Below are 27,097 nucleotides of genomic sequence, written 5' to 3' on the forward strand. Positions count from 1 at the left end.
TCTGATTTAACAATGGGGACTTTGCTTGCAGAATATAACTACGATTTTATATATGCTGATTTAGCTGGCCTATGTACAATTATAGATCCAGGCAAACTTCATAGTGCATGCTCTCAATAAAACATATTAGGAGTATGGTAGGAGAACTTAATGGGCTCACTAATGTCCTCTCCCCACTTAAATCCTTTTACACATTGTGCATGCACTTTCACATCAACGCATACGTAATAGCAGATCACGGGTTCTTTCCCGATATGTATCTGCCCACATGCATAACTTTGATAATTATACAACAGCGTATATAATGTTGTAAGTCACAGATCCCGCATGCAATTGTGCTGCGTCCGACAGCACTCAGGGAACGCCTCCCTGATGGTATTGCATGATGGATAGGTACTTGGCTGTATTTCTCAGCATTGAGGACACCATTAATCCTGACCAAATCCCCAACTCCATTTGCTGAAATGCAGCCCCAAACTTGCAAGGAACCTCCAGTATGCTTCACTATTTCCTGCAGACACTCATTATTGTACTGCTCTCCAGCCCCTCGGAGAACAATGTCATTAAGAACTATCTTCTGTGTAAAGAAGAACAAGGAGTCCTGGAAGTGATAATATGGCCCCCACAGAGCCCTGATCTCAACGTCTAGAATTATATGAAGAGACCGAAGGATTTGAGCAAGCCTACATCCACAGAAGGTCTGTGGTTAGTTCTCCAAGATGTTTGGGGCAACCTCCCTGCTGACATCCTTCGAAAACTGTGTGCAACTGTTCCAAGAAGAATGAAGAATTGATGCTGTTTTGAAGGCAGGGGGCGGTTACACCAAATATTGATTTGATTTAGATTTCTCTTCTGTACATTCATTTTGCATTTTGTGAATTGATAAAAATAAACTATTAACACTTCTATTTTTTAAAGCATTCTTACTTTGCAGCATTTTTTCCACACCAGCCTAAAGCTTTTGCACAGTACTGTACTTGTATTTTGGGAAATTTTGCAAGTATTTATATTGATATTACTGCATGCCATACTTTACAACTATTTGTTGTGATATTTCTTCTCACTCAGCACAATATACATTATAAATGTGATGCCTACTATATGCAATAAATTCCAAATGCAATGTGACCTTGTGTGAATGAAACCCCAAGCATACAGTGCATCCGGAAAGTATTCACAACGCTTCAATTTTTCCACATTTTGTTATTTTACAGCCTTATTCCAAACTGGAGTCAATTCATTTTTGTCCTCAAAATTCTACACACAATACCCCATAATGACATCGTGTAAAAAGTTTTTTTGAGATTTTTGCAAAATTTAATAAAACAAAAAACACTAAGAAATCACATTTACATAAGTATTCACGGCCTTTGCCATGAAGCTCAAAATTGAGCTCAGGTGCATTCTGTTTCCACTGATCATCCTTGAGATGTTCCTACAGCTTAATTAGAGTCCACCTGTGGTAAATTCAGTTGATTGGACATGATTTTGAAAGGCATACACCTGTCTATATAAGGTCCCACACTTGACAGTGCATGTCAGAGCACAAACCAAGCATGAAGTCCTAGGAACTGTCTGTAGATGTCCGAGACAGGATTGTCTCAAGGCACAAATCTGGGGAAGGATACAGAAAAATATCTGCTGCTTTGAAGGTCCCAATGAGCACAGTGGCCTCCATCATCTGTAAATGGAAGAAGTTCGGAACCACCAGGACTCTTCCTAAAGTTGGCTGGCCGTCTAAACAGAGTTATCGGGGGAGAAGGGCCCTAGTCAGGGCGGTGACCAAGAACTCGATGGTCACTCTGTCAGAGCAACAGCATTCCTCTGTGGAGAGAGGAGAACCTTCCAGAAGGACAACCAACTCTGCAGCAAACCACCAATCAGCCCTGTATATTAGAATGGCCAGACGGAAGCCACTCCTTAGTAAAAAGCACATGGCAGCCCACCTGGAGTTTACCAAAATGCACCTGAAGGCCTCTCTGGTCTGATGAGACAAAGATTGAACTCTTTGGCGTGAATGCCAGGCATTATGTTTGGAGCAAACCAGGCACCGCTCATCACCAGGCCAATACCACCCCTACAGTGAAGCATGGTGGTGGCAGCATCATGCTGTGGGGATGTTTTTCAGTGGCAGGAACTGGGAGACTAATCAGGGATAGAGGGAAAGATGAATGCAGCAATGTACAGAGACATCCTGGATGAAAACCTGCTCCAGAGCGCTCTTGACCTCAGACTGGGGCGACGGTTAATCTTTCAGCAGGACAACGACCCTAAGCACACAGCCAAGATATCAAAGGAGTGGCTTCAGGACAACTCTGTGAATGTCCTTGAGTGGCCCAGCCAGAGCCCAGACTGGAATCCAACTGAACATCTCTGAAGAGATCTGAAAATGGCTGTTCACCGACGCTTCCCATCCAACCTGATGGAGCTTGAGAGATGCTGCAAAGAGGAATGGGCGAAACTGCCCAATGATAGGTGTGCCAAGCTTGTGGCATCATATTCAAAATGACTTGAGGCTGTAATTGCTGCCAAAGGTGCATCAACAAAGTATTGAGCAAAAGTTGTGAATACTTATGTATGTGTGATTTCTTAGTTTGTATGTTTTTTTTTTTTTATTAAATATGCAAAAATCACAAAAAAACATTTTACACGTTGTCATTATGGGGTATTGTGTGTAGAATTTTGAGGGCAAAAATGAATTTATTCCATTTTGGAATAAGGCTGTAACATAACAAAATGTGGAAAAAGTGAAGCATTGTGAATACTTTCCGGATGCACTGTATATTCCTTGCTGGGTTGAATGATAATATGTTGCTAAGTATGTGTTTTGGTGTATTAGATGTTATTTAATTGTGAGCACTGGACTGCCTGCAACTTGTATGCCCTACCTGTATTTATTGGCTGTGCTGTCTTCCATACCTTTATAGTATCCTGTAATCATTACAGATACCAGATACTCTCATTAAACACAACTTACTCCATACCGAGGATGTTATCTGTAATACCACATCTTACTTATCGGTCTCATGAGCTACTTTGAGGAATTGTGTTTGGGATCCTGACAGTATTTATTTAAACAGGCTGCTTAGAGTCCACCACAAATTGCTGTACTAACCAGCTACATAAAGTATACTTACCTTTAGATCTCGCTTATTGTGATGTTCTATTTTACATATTGTGATAACTTGGGTAATTAGCTCGGTAAATTGGTGTCAGTGCTGCAGTGATTAGGTGCAGAATTAGAGTCCACACATGGCATTCCAGTAAAATAAACTAAAATGGTGCTTTACATCCAGCATGGTAATCAGGAAACAGAAAATAACAAACAACCTAGCCCTCTCTTGGGGCACCAGCTCACTTCTTGAACCCTCTCTATCAAGGTCTAGCTAGTCTACCAATAAAGTCTCTGCCTGCTTCTCTGCAGGTCTATTGCCGGCTCCAGCCTGGCTTGGCTGCCACAGCTATACAAACACCATCAGTCTTGGTGGCCTCCCCTGTATCCTCCAGGTATACAGTAGGCCCTGGCTTCCTAAGCCTGCTGCCCAGCTGCTTCAATGTTACACAGTCTGAGAGGTTTATGGTCCACCCCTGCCCCCTGCAAGGTCCAGACACAGGCCTCCTGGCCCCCAATGGCTTGCTTAGCTTCACTGGGCTCTCTGGCTGCCACAGTCCCACATAGACTGTTTCCAACAGCAGCCTGACTGGTCTGCCTCCTCATCAGCCCACACCTGAGGTCTCTCCACAAGGCACCACTCAGTATTTCTACCCTGTGTGGGAGGATCTCTCCAACCCCACACAGAATCTGCTGCTCACCAACGCCATCTCTGGTGATACTGCCACAATATACAGTATATTGTTCAAATTCTTTTGAACCTATATTTCACCTAAATAACGTTGGTTTACCACATATGATAAATTACAAATCATCTTTTGGTTAAGAAACAAACAAACGGATTAAACATTTTTTTGTTGTATTGTCCATTTTATGTGTTAACATTGAGGAACTCGCATTGCGAGTAATATCTACCCAAGTATTTTTAACTAAAGATTACTAACAAAAATTGTTACCCTCAGTCACCGCTCACACTAGTAGCAGTAGAGGCTGTAACTCACTGCAGCATACACACAGAAATAAGAAGACACTGTGTTCAGACTGCTGGGGCATCTCCTAGGGGTCCATGAGTAAGGACAGCAGAGGCTCCTAAGCGATGACAATAGTCACAGTGACTGCAGAAAATCACTGTCTTTGCTCATCAACTCCTTGGTGGTCCCCCAGCAGGTTGATTTGACCTACAGTGAGGAATTTATAATTTACAAGCCATGACAGCAGCAGAGTAAACAGTGATATGGAAGGGTAGGCAACTGTAAGTTGTACCATCTCCGAGTTTACCAAAATAGGTGGTTTTGTGCTGCATTGTACAATCCCCCAGGAATAAGTGGCCATCAAATGCAATTTGCGTATCAATCCCTTCACTAAATGCAATTTTTTGTTTTCACAGTGATCAGACGAGTGTGAATTTAAAGAAATTTTAAGTAGTACAACGCTTATCATTAGCTAGCTATGGCACCCACTACTGTGTTGTTGTTTTGTTATTGCAACTATCCAATGACGAGATACATTCATCAATAAATTCTGGTCACTGTGAAACCCGCAAAGTTGAATTTCACTGTTAGAGGAAGGAAGTAGTTAAGGTAACAGTGGAGGTATCTTTGCCTAACCACTACATGGGAAGGGCTACTTACACTGAAGGAACGTCAGTAAGTCCCTTTTTGCACAATAACCCTATGCACAATAACCCTATGCAATAACCCTATGCTTTTTGCACAATAACCCTAACCTTTCCTATGCTGATATGTCTTACATAGCAATTTTTAGGATATTAATTTATAGCATTTATGGAAAAAAAAGTTTACTATCCCACACTTTTTGTTTTTAGTTACAGCTGTACATCACTTGTCAAAGCACAGAGTTATATCAAGTCTGATAACCTTGTTGTCCTGTGGTCGCTTGGAAGCAGAAGACATGTTCAGCATTGTGCTTACTGTTGGCCATTGTACTGAGGACTGTGGTGTGTATAATCATTTATTACATTACTGTTCATTCAGCATTTAGTCATACTTGCCAACTATCCCTGATTGTCAGGGAGATTCCCTGAAATAGCAGCAATCTAGCAATCTCCCTGATTGCACCTTACCCTCATTATGAAGCTTTTATAAATAAAAAACAGCGATCTATACATTCAAATGTCCCTACATTGGTTATAAGGCACAATGATCCCTATGGCTACATGCATATTCTGAAAATTATCAGTGTGGTTTCATCAACAAGTAGATCTTCCTTGGGTGTAAGGCAATGTTAGGACACGCCTCTCAGATGTAGCAGGACACGCCCACTTTACCCCCACGCTCATAGGTGCTGCTTTCACAATCTCCCTGAAATGCTTTTTCAAAAGTGGCAAGTATGCATTTAATACATTCCTCTAAAACTCTATTCATCAGTGATAAAGTATGAATAACCATATTAGTCATTTACATAAACATGACAATTATAATGTACACAGTTCTTACACATTTATCAGTAGTACATTTCACAGTCTACATGTTGTACCAGAATGTGTATTGTCTGCTCAGTGTAAGAAATAACTTGTGTTTGATGTGTTTTTAATCTTTCCACTGCCATCATATTTTACTCTCCAGGCTGTTTACATAAAACATTCACTACGCAGCACAAGTACAATGACACACAGCAGTGGAGCAATGATCAGATACAAATTTAGAACGTTTATGTTATCTGTCTTGTAACGATTGTCTCATTCAACAGAGCCAAATCAATATGAGCTACTGAGATGCAACGGACTCCCCCTTATGATTCAGGTGCTGACTGAATCTAAGGATGACGAGTTACACAAAGCAGCTACATTTGTCCTTCAGAACTGCAGACACATCAGTAAGATTATTTTAGCCTGCTAATCAGGTCTTATAGTTTAAATTTTGTGACTTTATAAACATTTATTGCTAAATTAGCACGGCTTTTCCCCCCACGATGGAATTGCTTCTGCCAACATTTTTTTATTTGAGGTGTTCTAGTTGTATTGCTTTGCATAGGGTCCCTGCTGGGAGAGTGGCCTACATGATCAGCAGCGCTATACAGACTGGTGGTACCAGCGGCTTCACCCACCACTCACACCAATGTCACTGTGTGCCCTGTGCACAGACTGCTATGTAACCTATCCTATTCACCCACCACTCACACCAATGTCACTGTGTGCCCTGTGCATAGACTGCTATGTAACCTATCCTATTCACCCACCACTCACACCTATGTCACTGTGTGCCCTGTGCACAGACTGCTATGTAACCTATCCTATTCACCCACCTCTCACACCAATGTCACTGTGTGCCCTGTGCATAGACTGCTATGTAGCCTGTCCTATTCACCCACTACTCACACCCATGTCACTGTGTGCCCTGTGCATAGACTGCTATGTAACCTATCCTATTCACCCACCACTCACCTATGTCACTGTGTGCCCTGTGCACAGACTGCTATGTAACCTATCCTATTCACCCATCATTCCCACCAATGTCACTGTGTGCCCTGTGCACTGACTGCTATGTAACCTCTTCTATTCATCCACCACTCACACCTATGTCACTGTGTGCCCTGTGCACAGACTGCTATGTAACCTCTTCTATTCACCCACCACTCACACCAATGTCACTGTGTGCCCTGTGCACAGACTGCTATGTAACCTCTTCTATTCACCCACCACTCACACCAATGTCACTGTGTGCCCTGTGCACAGACTGCTATGTAACCTATTCTATTCACCCACCACTCATACCAATGTCACTGTGTGCCCTGTGCACAGACTGCTATGTAACCTCTTCTATTCATCCACCACTCACACCTATGTCACTGTGTGCCCTGTGCACAGACTGCTATGTAGCCTATCCTATTCACCCACCACTCACACCAATGTCACTGCGTGCCCTGTGCACAGACTGCTATGTAACCTATCCTATTCACCCACCACTCACAACAATGTCACTGTGTGCCCTGTGCACAGACTGCTATGTAACCTATCCTATCCACCCACCTCTCACACCCATGTCACTGTGTGCCCTGTGCACAGACTGCTATGTAACCTATCCTATCCACCCACCTCTCACACCCATGTCACTGTGTGCCCTGTGCACAGACTGCTATGTAACCTATCCTATTCATCCACCACTCACACCAATGTCACTGTGTGCCCTGTACACAGACTGCTATGTAGCCTATCCTATTCACCCACCACTCACACCCATGTCACTGCGTGCCCTGTGCACAGACTGCTATGTAACCTATCCTATCCACCCACCTCTCACACCCATGTCACTGTGTGCCCTGTGCACAGACTGCTATGTAACCTATCCTATGCATCCACCACTCACACCAATGTCACTGTGTACCCTGGACACAGACTGCTATGTAACCTATCCTATTCACCCACCACTCACACCAATGTCACTGCGTGCCCTGTGCACAGACTGCTATGCAACCTATCCTATTCATCCACCCTTCACACCCATGTCACTGTGTGCCCTGTGCACAGACTGCTATGCAACCTATCCTATTCACCCACCACTCACACCAATGTCACTGTGTGCCCTGTGCACAGACTGCTATGTAACCTATCCTATCCACCCACCTCTCACACCCATGTCACTGTGTGCCCTGTGCACAGACTGCTATGTAACCTATCCTATTCATCCACCACTCACACCAATGTCACTGTGTGCCCTGGACACAGACTGCTATGTAGCCTATCCTATTCACCCACCACTCACACCCATGTCACTGCGTCCCTGTGCACAGACTGCTATGTAACCTATCCTATTCACCCACCACTCACACCCATGTCACTGTGTGCCCTGTGCACAGACGCTATGCAACCTCTCCTATTCACCCACCTCTCACACCAATGTCACTGTGTGCCCTGTGCACAGACTGCTATGTAACCTCTCCTATTCACCCACCACTCACACCCATGTCACTGCGTGCCCTGTGCACAGACTGCTATGTAACCTATCCTATTCACCCACCACTCACACCCATGTCACTATGTGCCCTGTGCACAGACTGCTATGTAACCTCTTCTATTCACCCACCTCTCACACCAATGTCACTGTGTGCCCTGTGCACAGACTGCTATGTAACCTCTCCTATTCACCCACCACTCACACCAATGTCACTGTGTGCCCTGTGCACAGACTGCTATGTAACATATCCTATCCACCCACCACTCACACCAATGTCACTGTGTGCCCTGTGCACAGACTGCTATGTAACCTATTCTATTCACCCACCACTCATACCAATGTCACTGTGTGCCCTGTGCACAGACTGCTATGTAACCTCTTCTATTCACCCACCACTCACACCAATGTCACTGTGTGCCCTGTGCACAGACTGCTATGTAACCTCTTCTATTCATCCACCACTCACACCTATGTCACTGTGTGCCCTGTGCACAGACTGCTATGTAGCCTATCCTATTCACCCACCACTCACACCAATGTCACTGTGTGCCCTGTGCACAGACTGCTATGTAACCTCTTCTATTCACCCACCACTCACACCAATGTCACTGTGTGCCCTGTGCACAGACTGCTATGTAACCTATTCTATTCACCCACCACTCATACCAATGTCACTGTGTGCCCTGTGCACAGACTGCTATGTAACCTCTTCTATTCATCCACCACTCACACCTATGTCACTGTGTGCCCTGTGCACAGACTGCTATGTAGCCTATCCTATTCACCCACCACTCACACCAATGTCACTGTGTGCCCTGTGCACAGACTGCTATGTAACCTCTTCTATTCACCCACCACTCACACCAATGTCACTGTGTGCCCTGTGCACAGACTGCTATGTAACCTATTCTATTCACCCACCACTCATACCAATGTCACTGTGTGCCCTGTGCACAGACTGCTATGTAGCCTATCCTATTCACCCACCACTCACACCAATGTCACTGTGTGCCCTGTGCACAGACTGCTATGTAACCTATCCTATCCACCCACCTCTCACACCCATGTCACTGTGTGCCCTGTGCACAGACTGCTATGTAACCTATCCTATCCACCCACCTCTCACACCCATGTCACTGTGTGCCCTGTGCACAGACTGCTATGTAACCTATCCTATGCATCCACCACTCACACCCATGTCACTGCGTGCCCTGTGCACAGACTGCTATGTAACCTATCCTATTCACCCACCACTCACACCAATGTCACTGCGTGCCCTGTGCACAGACTGCTATGCAACCTATCCTATTCATCCACCACTCACACCCATGTCACTGTGTGCCCTGTGCACAGACTGCTATGTAACCTATCCTATTCACCCACCACTCATACCAATGTCACTGTGTTCCCTGTGCACAGACTGCTATGTAGCCTATCCTATTCACCCACCACTCACACCAATGTCACTGTGTGCCCTGTGCACAGACTGCTATGTAACCTATCCTATTCACCCACCACTCACACCAATGTCACTGTGTGCCCTGTGCATAGACTGCTATGTAACCTTTCCTATTCACCCACCACTCACACCTATGTCACTGTGTGCCCTGTGCACAGACTGCTATGTAACCTATCCTATTCACCCACCTCTCACACCAATGTCACTGTGTGCCCTGTGCACAGACTGCTATGTAGCCTGTCCTATTCACCCACTACTCACACCCATGTCACTGTGTGCCCTGTGCATAGACTGCTATGTAACCTATCCTATTCACCCACCACTCACCTATGTCACTGCGTGCCCTGTGCACAGACTGCTATGTAACCTATCCTATCCACCCACCTCTCACACCCATGTCACTGTGTGCCCTGTGCACAGACTGCTATGTAACCTCTTCTATTCATCCACCACTCACACCTATGTCACTGTGTGCCCTGTGCACAGACTGCTATGTAGCCTATCCTATTCACCCACCACTCACCAATGTCACTGCGTGCCCTGTGCACAGACTGCTATGTAACCTATCCTATTCACCCACCACTCACAACAATGTCACTGTGTGCCCTGTGCACAGACTGCTATGTAACCTATCCTATCCACCCACCTCTCACACCCATGTCACTGTGTGCCCTGTGCACAGACTGCTATGTAACCTATCCTATCCACCCACCTCTCACACCCATGTCACTGTGTGCCCTGTGCACAGACTGCTATGTAACCTATCCTATTCATCCACCACTCACACCAATGTCACTGTGTGCCCTGTACACAGACTGCTATGTAGCCTATCCTATTCACCCACCACTCACACCCATGTCACTGCGTGCCCTGTGCACAGACTGCTATGTAACCTATCCTATCCACCCACCTCTCACACCCATGTCACTGTGTGCCCTGTGCACAGACTGCTATGTAATCTATCCTATGCATCCACCACTCACACCAATGTCACTGTGTACCCTGGACACAGACTGCTATGTAACCTATCCTATTCACCCACCACTCACACCAATGTCACTGCGTGCCCTGTGCACAGACTGCTATGCAACCTATCCTATTCATCCACCCTTCACACCCATGTCACTGTGTGCCCTGTGCACAGACTGCTATGCAACCTATCCTATTCACCCACCACTCACACCAATGTCACTGTGTGCCCTGTGCACAGACTGCTATGTAACCTATCCTATTCACCCACCACTCACACCAATGTCACTGTGTGCCCTGTGCACAGACTGCTATGTAACCTATCCTATCCACCCACCTCTCACACCCATGTCACTGTGTGCCCTGTGCACAGACTGCTATGTAACCTATCCTATTCATCCACCACTCACACCAATGTCACTGTGTGCCCTGGACACAGACTGCTATGTAGCCTATCCTATTCACCCACCACTCACACCCATGTCACTGCGTCCCTGTGCACAGACTGCTATGTAACCTATCCTATTCACCCACCTCTCACACCCATGTCACTGTGTGCCCTGTGCACAGACGCTATGCAACCTCTCCTATTCACCCACCTCTCACACCAATGTCACTGTGTGCCCTGGACACAGACTGCTATGTAACCTATCCTATTCACCCACCACTCACACCCATGTCACTGTGTGCCCTGTGCACAGACTGCTATGTAACCTCTCCTATTCACCCACCACTCACACCAATGTCACTGTGTGCCCTGTGCACAGACTGCTATGTAACATATCCTATCCACCCACCACTCACACCAATGTCACTGTGTGCCCTGTGCACAGACTGCTATGTAACCTATTCTATTCACCCACCACTCATACCAATGTCACTGTGTGCCCTGTGCACAGACTGCTATGTAACCTCTTCTATTCACCCACCACTCACACCAATGTCACTGTGTGCCCTGTGCACAGACTGCTATGTAACCTCTTCTATTCATCCACCACTCACACCTATGTCACTGTGTGCCCTGTGCACAGACTGCTATGTAGCCTATCCTATTCACCCACCACTCACACCAATGTCACTGTGTGCCCTGTGCACAGACTGCTATGTAACCTCTTCTATTCACCCACCACTCACACCAATGTCACTGTGTGCCCTGTGCACAGACTGCTATGTAACCTATTCTATTCACCCACCACTCATACCAAAGTCACTGTGTGCCCTGTGCACAGACTGCTATGTAACCTCTTCTATTCATCCACCACTCACACCTATGTCACTGTGTGCCCTGTGCACAGACTGCTATGTAGCCTATCCTATTCACCCACCACTCACACCAATGTCACTGTGTGCCCTGTGCACAGACTGCTATGTAACCTCTTCTATTCACCCACCACTCACACCAATGTCACTGTGTGCCCTGTGCACAGACTGCTATGTAACCTATTCTATTCACCCACCACTCATACCAATGTCACTGTGTGCCCTGTGCACAGACTGCTATGTAGCCTATCCTATTCACCCACCACTCACACCAATGTCACTGTGTGCCCTGTGCACAGACTGCTATGTAACCTATCCTATCCACCCACCTCTCACACCCATGTCACTGTGTGCCCTGTGCACAGACTGCTATGTAACCTATCCTATCCACCCACCTCTCACACCCATGTCACTGTGTGCCCTGTGCACAGACTGCTATGTAACCTATCCTATGCATCCACCACTCACACCCATGTCACTGCGTGCCCTGTGCACAGACTGCTATGTAACCTATCCTATTCACCCACCACTCACACCAATGTCACTGCGTGCCCTGTGCACAGACTGCTATGCAACCTATCCTATTCATCCACCACTCACACCCATGTCACTGTGTGCCCTGTGCACAGACTGCTATGTAACCTATCCTATTCACCCACCACTCATACCAATGTCACTGTGTTCCCTGTGCACAGACTGCTATGTAGCCTATCCTATTCACCCACCACTCACACCAATGTCACTGTGTGCCCTGTGCACAGACTGCTATGTAACCTATCCTATTCACCCACCACTCACACCAATGTCACTGTGTGCCCTGTGCATAGACTGCTATGTAACCTTTCCTATTCACCCACCACTCACACCTATGTCACTGTGTGCCCTGTGCACAGACTGCTATGTAACCTATCCTATTCACCCACCTCTCACACCAATGTCACTGTGTGCCCTGTGCACAGACTGCTATGTAGCCTGTCCTATTCACCCACTACTCACACCCATGTCACTGTGTGCCCTGTGCATAGACTGCTATGTAACCTATCCTATTCACCCACCACTCACCTATGTCACTGCGTGCCCTGTGCACAGACTCCTATGTAACCTATCCTATCCACCCACCTCTCACACCCATGTCACTGTGTGCCCTGTGCACAGACTGCTATGTAACCTCTTCTATTCATCCACCACTCACACCTATGTCACTGTGTGCCCTGTGCACAGACTGCTATGTAGCCTATCCTATTCACCCACCACTCACACCAATGTCACTGCGTGCCCTGTGCACAGACTGCTATGTAACCTATCCTATTCACCCACCACTCACAACAATGTCACTGTGTGCCCTGTGCACAGACTGCTATGTAACCTATCCTATCCACCCACCTCTCACACCCATGTCACTGTGTGCCCTGTGCACAGACTGCTATGTAACCTATCCTATCCACCCACCTCTCACACCCATGTCACTGTGTGCCCTGTGCACAGACTGCTATGTAACCTATCCTATTCATCCACCACTCACACCAATGTCACTGTGTGCCCTGTACACAGACTGCTATGTAGCCTATCCTATTCACCCACCACTCACACCCATGTCACTGCGTGCCCTGTGCACAGACTGCTATGTAACCTATCCTATCCACCCACCTCTCACACCCATGTCACTGTGTGCCCTGTGCACAGACTGCTATGTAATCTATCCTATGCATCCACCACTCACACCAATGTCACTGTGTACCCTGGACACAGACTGCTATGTAACCTATCCTATTCACCCACCACTCACACCAATGTCACTGCGTGCCCTGTGCACAGACTGCTATGCAACCTATCCTATTCATCCACCCTTCACACCCATGTCACTGTGTGCCCTGTGCACAGACTGCTAGGCAACCTATCCTATTCACCCACCACTCACACCAATGTCACTGTGTGCCCTGTGCACAGACTGCTATGTAACCTATCCTATTCACCCACCACTCACACCAATGTCACTGTGTGCCCTGTGCACAGACTGCTATGTAACCTATCCTATCCACCCACCTCTCACACCTATGTCACTGTGTGCCCTGTGCACAGACTGCTATGTAACCTATCCTATTCATCCACCACTCACACCAATGTCACTGTGTGCCCTGGACACAGACTGCTATGTAGCCTATCCTATTCACCCACCACTCACACCCATGTCACTGCGTCCCTGTGCACAGACTGCTATGTAACCTATCCTATTCACCCACCTCTCACACCCATGTCACTGTGTGCCCTGTGCACAGACGCTATGCAACCTCTCCTATTCACCCACCTCTCACACCAATGTCACTGTGTGCCCTGGACACAGACTGCTATGTAACCTATCCTATTCACCCACCACTCACACCCATGTCACTGTGTGCCCTGTGCACAGACTGCTATGTAACCTCTCCTATTCACCCACCACTCACACCAATGTCACTGTGTGCCCTGTGCACAGACTGCTATGTAACATATCCTATCCACCCACCACTCACACCAATGTCACTGTGTGCCCTGTGCACAGACTGCTATGTAACCTATTCTATTCACCCACCACTCATACCAATGTCACTGTGTGCCCTGTGCACAGACTGCTATGTAACCTCTTCTATTCACCCACCACTCACACCAATGTCACTGTGTGCCCTGTGCACAGACTGCTATGTAACCTCTTCTATTCATCCACCACTCACACCTATGTCACTGTGTGCCCTGTGCACAGACTGCTATGTAGCCTATCCTATTCACCCACCACTCACACCAATGTCACTGTGTGCCCTGTGCACAGACTGCTATGTAACCTATTCTATTCACCCACCACTCATACCAAAGTCACTGTGTGCCCTGTGCACAGACTGCTATGTAACCTCTTCTATTCATCCACCACTCACACCTATGTCACTGTGTGCCCTGTGCACAGACTGCTATGTAGCCTATCCTATTCACCCACCACTCACACCAATGTCACTGTGTGCCCTGTGCACAGACTGCTATGTAACCTATCCTATTCACCCACCACTCACACCAATGTCACTGTGTGCCCTGTGCATAGACTGCTATGTAACCTTTCCTATTCACCCACCACTCACACCTATGTCACTGTGTGCCCTGTGCACAGACTGCTATGTAACCTATCCTATTCACCCACCTCTCACACCAATGTCACTGTGTGCCCTGTGCACAGACTGCTATGTAGCCTGTCCTATTCACCCACTACTCACACCCATGTCACTGTGTGCCCTGTGCATAGACTGCTATGTAACCTATCCTATTCACCCACCACTCACCTATGTCACTGCGTGCCCTGTGCACAGACTGCTATGTAACCTATCCTATCCACCCACCTCTCACACCCATGTCACTGTGTGCCCTGTGCACAGACTGCTATGTAACCTCTTCTATTCATCCACCACTCACACCTATGTCACTGTGTGCCCTGTGCACAGACTGCTATGTAGCCTATCCTATTCACCCACCACTCACACCAATGTCACTGCGTGCCCTGTGCACAGACTGCTATGTAACCTATCCTATTCACCCACCACTCACAACAATGTCACTGTGTGCCCTGTGCACAGACTGCTATGTAACCTATCCTATCCACCCACCTCTCACACCCATGTCACTGTGTGCCCTGTGCACAGACTGCTATGTAACCTATCCTATCCACCCACCTCTCACACCCATGTCACTGTGTGCCCTGTGCACAGACTGCTATGTAACCTATCCTATTCATCCACCACTCACACCAATGTCACTGTGTGCCCTGTACACAGACTGCTATGTAGCCTATCCTATTCACCCACCACTCACACCCATGTCACTGCGTGCCCTGTGCACAGACTGCTATGTAACCTATCCTATCCACCCACCTCTCACACCCATGTCACTGTGTGCCCTGTGCACAGACTGCTATGTAATCTATCCTATGCATCCACCACTCACACCAATGTCACTGTGTGCCCTGTGCACAGACTGCTATGTAACATATCCTATCCACCCACCACTCACACCAATGTCACTGTGTGCCCTGTGCACAGACTGCTATGTAACCTATTCTATTCACCCACCACTCATACCAATGTCACTGTGTGCCCTGTGCACAGACTGCTATGTAACCTCTTCTATTCACCCACCACTCACACCAATGTCACTGTGTGCCCTGTGCACAGACTGCTATGTAACCTCTTCTATTCATCCACCACTCACACCTATGTCACTGTGTGCCCTGTGCACAGACTGCTATGTAGCCTATCCTATTCACCCACCACTCACACCAATGTCACTGTGTGCCCTGTGCACAGACTGCTATGTAACCTCTTCTATTCACCCACCACTCACACCAATGTCACTGTGTGCCCTGTGCACAGACTGCTATGTAACCTATTCTATTCACCCACCACTCATACCAAAGTCACTGTGTGCCCTGTGCACAGACTGCTATGTAACCTCTTCTATTCATCCACCACTCACACCTATGTCACTGTGTGCCCTGTGCACAGACTGCTATGTAGCCTATCCTATTCACCCACCACTCACACCAATGTCACTGTGTGCCCTGTGCACAGACTGCTATGTAACCTATTCTATTCACCCACCACTCATACCAATGTCACTGTGTGCCCTGTGCACAGACTGCTATGTAGCCTATCCTATTCACCCACCACTCACACCAATGTCACTGTGTGCCCTGTGCACAGACTGCTATGTAACCTATCCTATCCACCCACCTCTCACACCCATGTCACTGTGTGCCCTGTGCACAGACTGCTATGTAACCTATCCTATCCACCCACCTCTCACACCCATGTCACTGTGTGCCCTGTGCACAGACTGCTATGTAACCTATCCTATGCATCCACCACTCACACCCATGTCACTGCGTGCCCTGTGCACAGACTGCTATGTAACCTATCCTATTCACCCACCACTCACACCAATGTCACTGCGTGCCCTGTGCACAGACTGCTATGCAACCTATCCTATTCATCCACCACTCACACCCATGTCACTGTGTGCCCTGTGCACAGACTGCTATGTAACCTATCCTATTCACCCACCACTCATACCAATGTCACTGTGTTCCCTGTGCACAGACTGCTATGTAGCCTATCCTATTCACCCACCACTCACACCAATGTCACTGTGTGCCCTGTGCACAGACTGCCATGTAACCTATCCTATTCACCCACCACTCACACCAATGTCACTGTGTGCCCTGTGCATAGACTGCTATGTAACCTTTCCTATTCACCCACCACTCACACCTATGTCACTGTGTGCCCTGTGCACAGACTGCTATGTAACCTATCCTATTCACCCACCTCTCACACCAATGTCACTGTGTGCCCTGTGCACAGACTGCTATGTAGCCTGTCCTATTCACCCACTACTCACACCCATGTCACTGTGTGCCCTGTGCATAGACTGCTATGTAACTTATCCTATTCACCCACCACTCACCTATGTCACTGTGTGCCCTGTGCACAGACTGCTATGTAACCTATCCTATTCACCCATCATTCCCACCAATGTCACTGTGTGCCCTGTGCACTGACTGCTATGTAACCTCTTCTATTCATCCACCACTCACACCTATGTCACTGTGTGCCCTGTGCACAGACTGCTATGTAACCTCTTCTATTCACCCACCACTCACACCAATGTCACTGTGTGCCCTGTGCACTGACTGCTATGTAACCTCTTCTATTCATCCACCACTCACACCTATGTCACTGTGTGCCCTGTGCACAGACTGCTATGTAGCCTATCCTATTCACCCACCACTCACACCAATGTCACTGTGTGCCCTGTGCACAGACTGCTATGTAACCTCTTCTATTCACCCACCACTCACACCAATGTCACTGTGTGCCCTGTGCACAGACTGCTATGTAACCTATTCTATTCACCCACCACTCATACCAATGTCACTGTGTGCCCTGTGCACAGACTGCTATGTAACCTCTTCTATTCATCCACCACTCACACCTATGTCACTGTGTGCCCTGTGCACAGACTGCTATGTAGCCTATCCTATTCACCCACCACTCACACCAATGTCACTGCGTGCCCTGTGCACAGACTGCTATGTAACCTATCCTATTCACCCACCACTCACAACAATGTCACTGTGTGCCCTGTGCACAGACTGCTATGTAACCTATCCTATCCACCCACCTCTCACACCCATGTCACTGTGTGCCCTGTGCACAGACTGCTATGTAACCTATCCTATCCACCCACCTCTCACACCCATGTCACTGTGTGCCCTGTGCACAGACTGCTATGTAACCTATCCTATTCATCCACCACTCACACCAATGTCACTGTGTGCCCTGTACACAGACTGCTATGTAGCCTATCCTATTCACCCACCACTCACACCCATGTCACTGCGTGCCCTGTGCACAGACTGCTATGTAACCTATCCTATCCACCCACCTCTCACACCCATGTCACTGTGTGCCCTGTGCACAGACTGCTATGTAACCTATCCTATGCATCCACCACTCACACCAATGTCACTGTGTACCCTGGACACAGACTGCTATGTAACCTATCCTATTCACCCACCACTCACACCAATGTCACTGCGTGCCCTGTGCACAGACTGCTATGCAACCTATCCTATTCATCCACCCTTCACACCCATGTCACTGTGTGCCCTGTGCACAGACTGCTATGCAACCTATCCTATTCACCCACCACTCACACCAATGTCACTGTGTGCCCTGTGCACAGACTGCTATGTAACCTATCCTATCCACCCACCTCTCACACCCATGTCACTGTGTGCCCTGTGCACAGACTGCTATGTAACCTATCCTATTCATCCACCACTCACACCAATGTCACTGTGTGCCCTGGACACAGACTGCTATGTAGCCTATCCTATTCACCCACCACTCACACCCATGTCACTGCGTCCCTGTGCAAAGACTGCTATGTAACCTATCCTATTCACCCACCACTCACACCCATGTCACTGTGTGCCCTGTGCACAGACGCTATGCAACCTCTCCTATTCACCCACCTCTCACACCAATGTCACTGTGTGCCCTGTGCACAGACTGCTATGTAACCTCTCCTATTCACCCACCACTCACACCCATGTCACTGCGTGCCCTGTGCACAGACTGCTATGTAACCTATCCTATTCACCCACCACTCACACCCATGTCACTATGTGCCCTGTGCACAGACTGCTATGTAACCTCTTCTATTCACCCACCTCTCACACCAATGTCACTGTGTGCCCTGTGCACAGACTGCTATGTAACCTCTCCTATTCACCCACCACTCACACCAATGTCACTGTGTGCCCTGTGCACAGACTGCTATGTAACATATCCTATCCACCCACCACTCACACCAATGTCACTGTGTGCCCTGTGCACAGACTGCTATGTAACCTATTCTATTCACCCACCACTCATACCAATGTCACTGTGTGCCCTGTGCACAGACTGCTATGTAACCTCTTCTATTCACCCACCACTCACACCAATGTCACTGTGTGCCCTGTGCACAGACTGCTATGTAACCTCTTCTATTCATCCACCACTCACACCTATGTCACTGTGTGCCCTGTGCACAGACTGCTATGTAGCCTATCCTATTCACCCACCACTCACACCAATGTCACTGTGTGCCCTGTGCACAGACTGCTATGTAACCTCTTCTATTCACCCACCACTCACACCAATGTCACTGTGTGCCCTGTGCACAGACTGCTATGTAACCTATTCTATTCACCCACCACTCATACCAATGTCACTGTGTGCCCTGTGCACAGACTGCTATGTAACCTCTTCTATTCATCCACCACTCACACCTATGTCACTGTGTGCCCTGTGCACAGACTGCTATGTAGCCTATCCTATTCACCCACCACTCACACCAATGTCACTGTGTGCCCTGTGCACAGACTGCTATGTAACCTCTTCTATTCACCCACCACTCACACCAATGTCACTGTGTGCCCTGTGCACAGACTGCTATGTAACCTATTCTATTCACCCACCACTCATACCAATGTCACTGTGTGCCCTGTGCACAGACTGCTATGTAGCCTATCCTATTCACCCACCACTCACACCAATGTCACTGTGTGCCCTGTGCACAGACTGCTATGTAACCTATCCTATCCACCCACCTCTCACACCCATGTCACTGTGTGCCCTGTGCACAGACTGCTATGTAACCTATCCTATCCACCCACCTCTCACACCCATGTCACTGTGTGCCCTGTGCACAGACTGCTATGTAACCTATCCTATGCATCCACCACTCACACCCATGTCACTGCGTGCCCTGTGCACAGACTGCTATGTAACCTATCCTATTCACCCACCACTCACACCAATGTCACTGCGTGCCCTGTGCACAGACTGCTATGCAACCTATCCTATTCATCCACCACTCACACCCATGTCACTGTGTGCCCTGTGCACAGACTGCTATGTAACCTATCCTATTCACCCACCACTCATACCAATGTCACTGTGTTCCCTGTGCACAGACTGCTATGTAGCCTATCCTATTCACCCACCACTCACACCAATGTCACTGTGTGCCCTGTGCACAGACTGCTATGTAACCTATCCTATTCACCCACCACTCACACCAATGTCACTGTGTGCCCTGTGCATAGACTGCTATGTAACCTTTCCTATTCACCCACCACTCACACCTATGTCACTGTGTGCCCTGTGCACAGACTGCTATGTAACCTATCCTATTCACCCACCTCTCACACCAATGTCACTGTGTGCCCTGTGCACAGACTGCTATGTAGCCTGTCCTATTCACCCACTACTCACACCCATGTCACTGTGTGCCCTGTGCATAGACTGCTATGTAACCTATCCTATTCACCCACCACTCACCTATGTCACTGCGTGCCCTGTGCACAGACTGCTATGTAACCTATCCTATCCACCCACCTCTCACACCCATGTCACTGTGTGCCCTGTGCACAGACTGCTATGTAACCTCTTCTATTCATCCACCACTCACACCTATGTCACTGTGTGCCCTGTGCACAGACTGCTATGTAGCCTATCCTATTCACCCACCACTCACACCAATGTCACTGCGTGCCCTGTGCACAGACTGCTATGTAACCTATCCTATTCACCCACCACTCACAACAATGTCACTGTGTGCCCTGTGCACAGACTGCTATGTAACCTATCCTATCCACCCACCTCTCACACCCATGTCACTGTGTGCCCTGTGCACAGACTGCTATGTAACCTATCCTATCCACCCACCTCTCACACCCATGTCACTGTGTGCCCTGTGCACAGACTGCTATGTAACCTATCCTATTCATCCACCACTCACACCAATGTCACTGTGTGCCCTGTACACAGACTGCTATGTAGCCTATCCTATTCACCCACCACTCACACCCATGTCACTGCGTGCCCTGTGCACAGACTGCTATGTAACCTATCCTATCCACCCACCTCTCACACCCATGTCACTGTGTGCCCTGTGCACAGACTGCTATGTAATCTATCCTATGCATCCACCACTCACACCAATGTCACTGTGTACCCTGGACACAGACTGCTATGTAACCTATCCTATTCACCCACCACTCACACCAATGTCACTGCGTGCCCTGTGCACAGACTGCTATGCAACCTATCCTATTCATCCACCCTTCACACCCATGTCACTGTGTGCCCTGTGCACAGACTGCTATGCAACCTATCCTATTCACCCACCACTCACACCAATGTCACTGTGTGCCCTGTGCACAGACTGCTATGTAACCTATCCTATTCACCCACCACTCACACCAATGTCACTGTGTGCCCTGTGCACAGACTGCTATGTAACCTATCCTATCCACCCACCTCTCACACCCATGTCACTGTGTGCCCTGTGCACAGACTGCTATGTAACCTATCCTATTCATCCACCACTCACACCAATGTCACTGTGTGCCCTGGACACAGACTGCTATGTAGCCTATCCTATTCACCCACCACTCACACCCATGTCACTGCGTCCCTGTGCACAGACTGCTATGTAACCTATCCTATTCACCCACCTCTCACACCCATGTCACTGTGTGCCCTGTGCACAGACGCTATGCAACCTCTCCTATTCACCCACCTCTCACACCAATGTCACTGTGTGCCCTGGACACAGACTGCTATGTAACCTATCCTATTCACCCACCACTCACACCCATGTCACTGTGTGCCCTGTGCACAGACTGCTATGTAACCTCTCCTATTCACCCACCACTCACACCAATGTCACTGTGTGCCCTGTGCACAGACTGCTATGTAACATATCCTATCCACCCACCACTCACACCAATGTCACTGTGTGCCCTGTGCACAGACTGCTATGTAACCTATTCTATTCACCCACCACTCATACCAATGTCACTGTGTGCCCTGTGCACAGACTGCTATGTAACCTCTTCTATTCACCCACCACTCACACCAATGTCACTGTGTGCCCTGTGCACAGACTGCTATGTAACCTCTTCTATTCATCCACCACTCACACCTATGTCACTGTGTGCCCTGTGCACAGACTGCTATGTAGCCTATCCTATTCACCCACCACTCACACCAATGTCACTGTGTGCCCTGTGCACAGACTGCTATGTAACCTCTTCTATTCACCCACCACTCATACCAAAGTCACTGTGTGCCCTGTGCACAGACTGCTATGTAACCTCTTCTATTCATCCACCACTCACACCTATGTCACTGTGTGCCCTGTGCACAGACTGCTATGTAGCCTATCCTATTCACCCACCACTCACACCAATGTCACTGTGTGCCCTGTGCACAGACTGCTATGTAACCTCTTCTATTCACCCACCACTCACACCAATGTCACTGTGTGCCCTGTGCACAGACTGCTATGTAACCTATTCTATTCACCCACCACTCATACCAATGTCACTGTGTGCCCTGTGCACAGACTGCTATGTAGCCTATCCTATTCACCCACCACTCACACCAATGTCACTGTGTGCCCTGTGCACAGACTGCTATGTAACCTATCCTATCCACCCACCTCTCACACCCATGTCACTGTGTGCCCTGTGCACAGACTGCTATGTAACCTATCCTATCCACTCACCTCTCACACCCATGTCACTGTGTGCCCTGTGCACAGACTGCTATGTAACCTATCCTATGCATCCACCACTCACACCCATGTCACTGCGTGCACTGTGCACAGACTGCTATGTAACCTATCCTATTCACCCACCACTCACACCAATGTCACTGCGTGCCCTGTGCACAGACTGCTATGCAACCTATCCTATTCATCCACCACTCACACCCATGTCACTGTGTGCCCTGTGCACAGACTGCTATGTAACCTATCCTATTCACCCACCACTCATACCAATGTCACTGTGTTCCCTGTGCACAGACTGCTATGTAGCCTATCCTATTCACCCACCACTCACACCAATGTCACTGTGTGCCCTGTGCACAGACTGCTATGTAACCTATCCTATTCACCCACCACTCACACCAATGTCACTGTGTGCCCTGTGCATAGACTGCTATGTAACCTTTCCTATTCACCCACCACTCACACCTATGTCACTGTGTGCCCTGTGCACAGACTGCTATGTAACCTATCCTATTCACCCACCTCTCACACCAATGTCACTGTGTGCCCTGTGCACAGACTGCTATGTAGCCTGTCCTATTCACCCACTACTCACACCCATGTCACTGTGTGCCCTGTGCATAGACTGCTATGTAACCTATCCTATTCACCCACCACTCACCTATGTCACTGCGTGCCCTGTGCACAGACTCCTATGTAACCTATCCTATCCACCCACCTCTCACACCCATGTCACTGTGTGCCCTGTGCACAGACTGCTATGTAACCTCTTCTATTCATCCACCACTCACACCTATGTCACTGTGTGCCCTGTGCACAGACTGCTATGTAGCCTATCCTATTCACCCACCACTCACACCAATGTCACTGCGTGCCCTGTGCACAGACTGCTATGTAACCTATCCTATTCACCCACCACTCACAACAATGTCACTGTGTGCCCTGTGCACAGACTGCTATGTAACCTATCCTATCCACCCACCTCTCACACCCATGTCACTGTGTGCCCTGTGCACAGACTGCTATGTAACCTATCCTATCCACCCACCTCTCACACCCATGTCACTGTGTGCCCTGTGCACAGACTGCTATGTAACCTATCCTATTCATCCACCACTCACACCAATGTCACTGTGTGCCCTGTACACAGACTGCTATGTAGCCTATCCTATTCACCTACCACTCACACCCATGTCACTGCGTGCCCTGTGCACAGACTGCTATGTAACCTATCCTATCCACCCACCTCTCACACCCATGTCACTGTGTGCCCTGTGCACAGACTGCTATGTAATCTATCCTATGCATCCACCACTCACACCAATGTCACTGTGTACCCTGGACACAGACTGCTATGTAACCTATCCTATTCACCCACCACTCACACCAATGTCACTGCGTGCCCTGTGCACAGACTGCTATGCAACCTATCCTATTCATCCACCCTTCACACCCATGTCACTGTGTGCCCTATGCACAGACTGCTATGCAACCTATCCTATTCACCCACCACTCACACCAATGTCACTGTGTGCCCTGTGCACAGACTGCTATGTAACCTATCCTATTCACCCACCACTCACACCAATGTCACTGTGTGCCCTGTGCACAGACTGCTATGTAACCTATCCTATCCACCCACCTCTCACACCCATGTCACTGTGTGCCCTGTGCACAGACTGCTATGTAACCTATCCTATTCATCCACCACTCACACCAATGTCACTGTGTGCCCTGGACACAGACTGCTATGTAGCCTATCCTATTCACCCACCACTCACACCCATGTCACTGCGTCCCTGTGCACAGACTGCTATGTAACCTATCCTATTCACCCACCTCTCACACCCATGTCACTGTGTGCCCTGTGCACAGACGCTATGCAACCTCTCCTATTCACCCACCTCTCACACCAATGTCACTGTGTGCCCTGGACACAGACTGCTATGTAACCTATCCTATTCACCCACCACTCACACCCATGTCACTGTGTGCCCTGTGCACAGACTGCTATGTAACCTCTCCTATTCACCCACCACTCACACCAATGTCACTGTGTGCCCTGTGCACAGACTGCTATGTAACATATCCTATCCACCCACCACTCACACCAATGTCACTGTGTGCCCTGTGCACAGACTGCTATGTAACCTATTCTATTCACCCACCACTCATACCAATGTCACTGTGTGCCCTGTGCACAGACTGCTATGTAACCTCTTCTATTCACCCACCACTCACACCAATGTCACTGTGTGCCCTGTGCACAGACTGCTATGTAACCTCTTCTATTCATCCACCACTCACACCTATGTCACTGTGTGCCCTGTGCACAGACTGCTATGTAGCCTATCCTATTCACCAACCACTCACACCAATGTCACTGTGTGCCCTGTGCACAGACTGCTATGTAACCTCTTCTATTCACCCACCACTCACACCAATGTCACTGTGTGCCCTGTGCACAGACTGCTATGTAACCTATTCTATTCACCCACCACTCATACCAAAGTCACTGTGTGCCCTGTGCACAGACTGCTATGTAACCTCTTCTATTCATCCACCACTCACACCTATGTCACTGTGTGCCCTGTGCACAGACTGCTATGTAGCCTATCCTATTCACCCACCACTCACACCAATGTCACTGTGTGCCCTGTGCACAGACTGCTATGTAACCTATCCTATTCACCCACCACTCACACCAATGTCACTGTGTGCCCTGTGCATAGACTGCTATGTAACCTTTCCTATTCACCCACCACTCACACCTATGTCACTGTGTGCCCTGTGCACAGACTGCTATGTAACCTATCCTATTCACCCACCTCTCACACCAATGTCACTGTGTGCCCTGTGCACAGACTGCTATGTAGCCTGTCCTATTCACCCACTACTCACACCCATGTCACTGTGTGCCCTGTGCATAGACTGCTATGTAACCTATCCTATTCACCCACCACTCACCTATGTCACTGCGTGCCCTGTGCACAGACTGCTATGTAACCTATCCTATCCACCCACCTCTCACACCCATGTCACTGTGTGCCCTGTGCACAGACTGCTATGTAACCTCTTCTATTCATCCACCACTCACACCTATGTCACTGTGTGCCCTGTGCACAGACTGCTATGTAGCCTATCCTATTCACCCACCACTCACACCAATGTCACTGCGTGCCCTGTGCACAGACTGCTATGTAACCTATCCTATTCACCCACCACTCACAACAATGTCACTGTGTGCCCTGTGCACAGACTGCTATGTAACCTATCCTATCCACCCACCTCTCACACCCATGTCACTGTGTGCCCTGTGCACAGACTGCTATGTAACCTATCCTATCCACCCACCTCTCACACCCATGTCACTGTGTGCCCTGTGCACAGACTGCTATGTAACCTATCCTATTCATCCACCACTCACACCAATGTCACTGTGTGCCCTGTACACAGACTGCTATGTAGCCTATCCTATTCACCCACCACTCACACCCATGTCACTGCGTGCCCTGTGCACAGACTGCTATGTAACCTATCCTATCCACCCACCTCTCACACCCATGTCACTGTGTGCCCTGTGCACAGACTGCTATGTAATCTATCCTATGCATCCACCACTCACACCAATGTCACTGTGTACCCTGGACACAGACTGCTATGTAACCTATCCTATTCACCCACCACTCACACCAATGTCACTGCGTGCCCTGTGCACAGACTGCTATGCAACCTATCCTATTCATCCACCCTTCACACCCATGTCACTGTGTGCCCTGTGCACAGACTGCTATGCAACCTATCCTATTCACCCACCACTCACACCAATGTCACTGTGTGCCCTGTGCACAGACTGCTATGTAACCTATCCTATTCACCCACCACTCACACCAATGTCACTGTGTGCCCTGTGCACAGACTGCTATGTAACCTATCCTATCCACCCACCTCTCACACCCATGTCACTGTGTGCCCTGTGCACAGACTGCTATGTAACCTATCCTATTCATCCACCACTCACACCAATGTCACTGTGTGCCCTGGACACAGACTGCTATGTAGCCTATCCTATTCACCCACCACTCACACCCATGTCACTGCGTCCCTGTGCACAGACTGCTATGTAACCTATCCTATTCACCCACCTCTCACACCCATGTCACTGTGTGCCCTGTGCACAGACGCTATGCAACCTCTCCTATTCACCCACCTCTCACACCAATGTCACTGTGTGCCCTG

General features: G+C 48.5%; 1 protein-coding gene across 2 annotated transcripts in view; it reads left to right on the forward strand.

The window, feature by feature from the left end:
* Positions 1 to 27,097, forward strand: part of TERB1 (telomere repeat binding bouquet formation protein 1) — a 140,256-nt gene that overhangs the window by 21,025 nt on the left and 92,134 nt on the right. For both annotated transcript variants that reach the window (XM_088458351.1, XM_088458350.1), the window contains exons 10-11: positions 4,938 to 5,069; positions 5,822 to 5,947. In XM_088458351.1, the coding sequence (XP_088314477.1) occupies positions 4,938 to 5,069; positions 5,822 to 5,947 (258 nt within the window). The remainder of the gene's footprint in view (positions 1 to 4,937; positions 5,070 to 5,821; positions 5,948 to 27,097) is intronic.

Source organism: Taudactylus pleione, unplaced genomic scaffold (assembly GCF_031769625.1).
Source record: "Taudactylus pleione unplaced genomic scaffold, aTauple2 ptg000828l, whole genome shotgun sequence".
In the NCBI taxonomy this organism is placed as follows: domain Eukaryota; kingdom Metazoa; phylum Chordata; class Amphibia; order Anura; family Myobatrachidae; genus Taudactylus; species Taudactylus pleione.